The sequence below is a fragment of the Cajanus cajan genome, chromosome 1 (genome assembly GCF_000230855.2).
Source record: "Cajanus cajan strain Asha chromosome 1, NIPB_CcT2T_4, whole genome shotgun sequence".
Taxonomy (NCBI): domain Eukaryota; kingdom Viridiplantae; phylum Streptophyta; class Magnoliopsida; order Fabales; family Fabaceae; genus Cajanus; species Cajanus cajan.
The window spans coordinates 76,843,232-76,850,118 of record NC_138517.1 but is presented as its reverse complement, the minus strand read 5'-3'; the positions used below and the strand labels follow the sequence as shown (position 1 = coordinate 76,850,118).

General features: G+C 33.4%; 1 protein-coding gene across 1 annotated transcript; it reads left to right on the top strand.

Moving 5' to 3' along the window:
- The first annotated feature begins 314 nt into the window (after positions 1-314).
- On the top strand, positions 315-2,622 carry LOC109809126 (pectinesterase/pectinesterase inhibitor). Its single transcript, XM_020372358.3, has 2 exons — positions 315-1,435; positions 1,676-2,622. Exons 1-2 carry the CDS (start codon positions 418-420, stop codon positions 2,407-2,409), a joined length of 1,752 nt encoding a protein of 583 aa, XP_020227947.1. The 5' UTR covers positions 315-417; the 3' UTR covers positions 2,410-2,622.
- Positions 2,623-6,887: the final 4,265 nt, after the last annotated feature.

Below are 6,887 nucleotides of genomic sequence, written 5' to 3'. Positions count from 1 at the left end.
GTTCATGCAAGAGTACACATCAAACACTAAGATTGGCACTAGACCTCTTGATTCAAGGAGATCCTCTTGATTTAAAAAACTATACCTTTTTTAATCATCATACAATTATGTGCCAAAATTAGACAACGATCACTGGTCATTTTAATTTATGTTCTCAAAGTCTAGGAATTAGGCAACGTGTGTGGACATATTCCACAAACATTACGAACGCCCTCTATTTCATGACCATTTTCTACCTTCCATTTTCAGAGAATTTAGAGCATGTATTAGTAAAAAATAGTAACAAGTTAGATATAAATAAGTGCCTAATAGAACTTTGAAAAACACAACAAGATTTCTCTCTTGTTAAGGGAAAACAAAAAAGAAAAAAAGAAAAAAAGAAAAAAAAGAAAATTATCATTTACAATTACAAGTGATATGGGTGGGTATAACAATGGCCATGAACAACAAAGAAGGTTTGCCATTCTTGGCATCTCTTCAATCCTCCTTGTGGCTATGGTGCCTATAGCATTAGGTTTAAACCAAGAAGGTGGAGCTAATGCAGAAGCAAATAATGTCAATGTGTTAAACACAAAGGCTAACGGAGAATCGTTTTGTCAATCAACACAATACCAAGATGCATGCAAGAAAAGCCTTGGGAATCAACTTTTTGTAGCCACAGACCCAAAGAAGCTAGTTGAAGCTGGGTTCAATGCCACAATAGTGGAACTTTCAAAACACATAAACAATGCCACCCTTTATAAAGAGATAGCCAAAAATGACATGGCAAAGCAAGCTATGGATATTTGTACGGAAGTGTTGGACTATTCAGTTGATGCCATTATCAAATCTACTGAGGTGTTGAACAAGTTTGATCTGGAAACGTTGAGTCAGCACATTTATGACCTTAAGGTTTGGCTCACGGGGAGTATTTCTCACCAAACTACTTGCTTGCAAGGCTTTGAGAACGCAAAAACACAAGTTGGTGGCGCAATGCTTCAGGTTTTGAGTGCCTCTATGGAGCTTAGTAGCAATGCATTGGATATGACCAACATAATCACTGGATATCAAAAAGGTAACCAAGCAAATAAAATTGCCAATAGGAGACTTCTCACTAATGAAGCAACAAATGAGAATGGTTTCCTCTCGTGGGTGAATGAAGGGAATCGACGCTTTCTTGAGGCGGCTGCAACTGGGAGTGCTAAGCCCAATGCAGTTGTGGCCCAAGATGGGTCTGGCCAATTTAAAACACTCAATGATGCTCTCAAGACTGTTCCCCCCAATAATGCTAAACCTTTTGTCATTCAAGTCAAGGCTGGTGTGTACAAAGAAACTGTGAATGTGGCCAAGGGGATGACCCATGTCACGGTTATTGGAGATGGTCCTACAAAAACTACATTCACTGGCAGTTTAAATGTTGTTGATGGAGTCTTAACTTACAACACTGCTACCTTTGGTAAATATAGAAAATTCTTTTTTTTAGTTATAGTTTCTTTAAGTGTGGTAGGTGTTGTTGTCCAATCAAAATTGAAAATTTATATACATCTTCACATATTAGTTAGGTAAAACTTTGGCACTAACCTCACCTAAAAAAATTGTATTTAAGTTTTGTACTTTTGCAAGAATATAGAGATACGAAGGTGTGACACTAATATTTGGTTCCCTAACTAGCTTGTTGTAACTTATTAATTGGCAGGTGTTCATGGTGCAAACTTCATGGCAAAAGATATTGGAATTGAAAACACAGCAGGGTCTGTAAAACAACAAGCAGTGGCACTTCTAGTAGCAGCAGACCAAGCTGTGTTCCATAATTGCCTTATTGACGGATTCCAAGATACCCTTTTTGCTGAATCCCAACGCCAATTCTATCGTGATTGCACCATTAAAGGCACCATTGACTTTATCTTTGGGGATGCCGTTGGAGTGTTCCAAAGCTGCACACTAGTTGCAAAAGAACCTTTACACGGAGCCCGAAGCTTAGTGACAGCTGGTGGTAGAATAAAAGAAAATAGTCCTAGTGCCCTTGTGTTCCAAAGCTGCAACATCATGGGGGAACCCAAAGTGCTTAGCGCAAATCCTAAGATAGCACTTCTTGGAAGGCCATGGAAGCCATACTCTAAGGTGGTGTTCATGGACTCTCAAATTGATGGTTCCTTTGCCCCAGAAGGGTATGAGGAATTTGCTTCAAATTCATTCAAAGAAACATGTTTATATTATGAGTATAATAACAAAGGCGCTGGTGCTGTCACAACGGGTAGAGTTAAATGGAAAGGTGTTAAGACTATAACCGCTACCGAAGCAGCTGATTATTATCCTGGGAAGTTCTTTGAACTCGCTAATTCATCATCAAGTGATTCTTGGATCGTTAATTCTGGGGTACCCTACTCGCTTGGCCCTATCAGTGGTGCAGGTCCCAAAGCCTCAGCCTAAAATCCTATTGCACTAGCCCAAAATGAGGTTAACCAACCCAATGTTTATTTTGTATATACATGATTTTTATTTAGTTCATCAAGTATATATATATTGTAAATAATTGTGATTTTTCCTTGACAAATGAGATTAGAATCTTGCTCAAGGAAAAACTTGATATCTTGTTAATCTTCTACTTTTTTAATAAAACATTGCTATTTGTGTTTTTTTTAAGTTATTAATTTTAATAATATCTCATCACAAAGTTTACTTTAAGCTTAATTATAAATATGTTTGGGTTGGCCCTAAAGCACTATGATCATTGACGAGGTGTGAAAGAGTAAAAATTTAATAAATTAAGAAAAAAAAGTAAGAATCATTAAAAAGTTAGAGTGGAGCATCAAAAGCACCATGGAGTGTTGTGGTCCATAAAAGTCTCATAATAGTAGAAGTGAGATACCATTGGCATAGACTTTGTCGTGAGTTTGTCTAAATCAGTGAGGAGGGTATTGATGTTATATGTGTGATAATTATGTTGGTGGTATTCTAGAGATGATGTTAGTATCTAACATTTAAAGAATTTATTTTTTATAATATTATGCATAATTATGCATAAAAATTAGAATAAAAAGAAGATAATTTGGGATTGAATTGCTCTCAATTTTATTATTATTTTCTCTAATTTTCTATAGTATATTGATAGACATTTATAGACTAAAAATAACTTCTAGAATGCCTTGAATGTATCATAGCACCCTTCTTGTTACACCTAGATGGATATTACTTGAACTATTCATGAACCAATGCAAGAAAGTAAACTTGTTGCAAACATGATACCAAGCCTTGAATTATTGAGGTAAAATAAATCACCAATTAGGCTTTTATAATTGTTAGCATCAACTTTCTTTCGTGCATCATCTTTCTTCAATTTTTCATTTACAACTAGCGGTGTATCAGTTGGATTACACACAAACATCCAAACTCCTTCAATACTTTCTCAACATATTTGTTTTGACAAATAAAAACTCCATCATTATCATGATAAAGTTCTATTTCAAGGAAGTGATGCAACAAGACTAGATTGATCATCTCATATCTCTCCATCATTTCTATTTTAAAATATTTGATCAACTTCAAATTATTTTTGGTGAAGATCAAGTCATCCACATACAATGCAACAATTAAAATATATACCAATCATACTTGTTGTTTGACATATAAGGTAGGCTCATTCTTGCTCCCCTCAAAACTTTTCTCTATAAAGTAACTGTTAATGTTGTTGTACCATACTCATAGAGCTTATTTCAACCTATAAAGAGCTTTCTTCAGCTTATGAACATTTTCTTTTTGACTTTTAATCACAAAGTCTTGAGGTTGCTTAATAAAGACATCTTCTTTCAATTCACTATTCAAAAATACTAACTTCACATCCAATTGAAATAATTTCCACCATTTTTTAGCTGCAAGGGACATTAAAGGTCTCATGGTGTTTAAACAAGCCATAAGAGCAAAAGTCACTTCAAAATCAACATTGAGTTGTCGTGAATAATCCTTTGTAACAAGTCTTGCTTTATTCTTTTGGATTTGGTAATCTAGGTTATGTTTTACTTTGTACACCCATTTCACACCAATAGTTTCTTTGTCATTTGGCTTCTCAATCAACTCCCACATTTTTTTTTCAACTACATTAATTTCTTCTTGCATGGCCCTCCTCCAACCTTCTTCTTTAATTGTCTCTTCAAAGTTTTTTGGTTCCACAATACAATGATTACATGTTACATAAATATCTCTCAAAATTCTTATTTTTTTAGGGTTTGAGCTTGGAGATGATGAACTTGAGTTTGGGGCATTTAATGAGAATCTTGGTGTATTTGGGTTAATTCCTTATTTTCATCAGCTGCTGAATTCTTAGCAAAATAGCTATTAAAACTTTCCTCCACCTTTTCTTTTTGCCAATCCCATAAAGCCTTTTCATCAAATAAGACATCTCAACTAATGATCACCTTATTAGTCTTCAATTTGTAAAATTTATAGCCCTTTGACATGGAACTATAACCAATAAAGATACATCTCACACTTGATTCTTCAAGCTTTGTTCTTTTTTCTTTTGGAACTTAAGCATAGAAACAGACCCAAAAATTTTAATATAGTTCCATGAAGGCTTTCTTCCATTACATGCTTCAAATGGTGTCATGTTTCAAATAAGTTTTGTTGGGCATCTATTTAACAGGCACATTGTAGTATTAATAGTCCCTGGCCAAAAGTTTTTAGGCATTCCTTTCTCAAACATTGACTTTTCCATCTCCATCACAATTTGGTTCTCCCTCTTAAATACACCATCAGTTAGTTGTCTATCTACTCCTTCATCTTCAGAAAACTTTTGAAATTCATTGGAGACATACTTTTTTATACTGTCACTTCTCAAGATTTTTATGAACCTGCCACTTTTTTTCTCAAGAAACGATTTAAACTTTTTAAATACATCAAATACTTCATTTTTTTTCCTCATAAAATACACCCATGTCATACGAGTCAATTCATCAATAAGTAAGATAAAGTATCTATTTTGAGCATGAAAAAGGGTACTCATAATTAAGTCCCACATACATTTGTGTGCACCAATCCTAACATTTCTTTGGCTCTCCTTGCTCTTTACTTTGGGAATGGTTTGCGATGATGTCTTCTAAGCATACATCCTTCACATACTCCATTTTTCTTCTCATTTTTTGGTTGCCCAAACACCATATTCTTTCGAGAAAGCAACATAAGACCATTGTAATTTAAGTGCCCAAGTCTTTTATGTTATAGACAAGAGTTATTTTCTTAACCTAGCCACGAAGTTGAGTTTTCTCTCATAATTAAGAGAAAGTGGAAAGCTTATATTATTTGAAATTTTTACCACAACAACAATTCTCCCTTTTGAATAAAAATTTCTACACTCTTGATTCTCAAATCCAAAAAAAATAATTATGCTCCAAAAGTTGTCTAATGCTCAAAAAAATTTCATTTAATTTTGGAACATAAAAAGCATCATGAATTACCTTACTTCCTTGCTTTATTGTAACTCCAATGCTGCCTTTGTCTTCTACTTCAACATATTTTTCATTGCCTAATTTAACTTTTGTGGCAAATGAAAAATCCATGTTAATAAAAGCTTCTTTATCTTCAACCATATGATTATTATGGCCATTGTTCAAATACCATACATCCTTATGCTCTTGAGTTATCCTTTGACAAGTAAAGAAAAAGTTCCATTCACCGTTTTCTGCTTCAACAAATGAATTTGATTGCCAAAGTGACAATCCTTTATGTTCGAACCTTTTGCAATTATAACATTATGGCTTGTCTTAATTTGTTCCAATAGTATTTTTCTTTATGATTGTTCTTCTTGTATATTCTGCACCATTTGTTTGATCCTCCATTATTTCCTCTTCTACCACACTAGCATCTTTCTCTTCCTCTTCCAAATTTGCCACCTCTAAAAGGCTCACCATTATGTGTTGATTTATCATTTTGAGATGATATTATGACTTTTTAACAGGACATAACAATCTTTACTCATAAGATCTAGGTGACCCCATCAACCCTTGAACAATCATGGTTGACAAGTCCTTAGTTTTTTTCTATGACAGCCACCATATGATCAAATTTTTTAGTCAAATTAATAAGAATTTTATCAATAATTCTTCAATTATCGATTATATATTCATGGGACTTTATTTGATTCACTAATTCAAACAATCTCTTTTAAACTTTCCTTTTCTTTCATTTTTTTCATTCTCAAAATCTCTTTCGAGAGATTGAAGTTTGATTGTCCTCACCTTTGAATCTCCTTCAAACTCTTGTTGAAAAGTTTCGCATGCTTCCTTTGTTGTTTTTTCTCTCGTGATCCTTGGAAATATGGTCAATGAGACTTCTTTCTAAATCATCCTATAAACTCCAAAAATTTGTGATTTTCTTTTTCTTTAATGTTGCATGTTACACAATTATAATGACTTGATCTTCACACCTTATTTGTATTAGCTTTGCGACATCCAAAGAGATGAACAAAGTCTCCATTTTTATGGCCCAAAAATCATAATTTTCTCCTTCAAATAAAGGAAATTAAACATTGTTATAAATTATGTTTATTAGTTGTTAGAGTTTTATTATTGGCCGTTGTTCTTCACTTTGTTTTGTTGTAATGATCTACAACTTTGATACCACTCTGTTGGTTAGGTGATGTTGATATCTAAGACTCAAGGAATTGCAATATTGTGCATAATTATTAATTAAGCATAAAACTTAGAATAAAAGGAAGATAATTTGGGAATGAATTGCTCTCAGTTTTATAATATTTTTCTCTATGTTTCTTTATAGTACATTCATGGACATTTATAGATTGTAAACAACTCTTAGAATGCTATAACAATTACAAATGTAAAGAGTCACGTGAATACTACTAAATGTGATTTATGAGAGTACATGTAACATCACACTAAGATAACACTAAATACTTA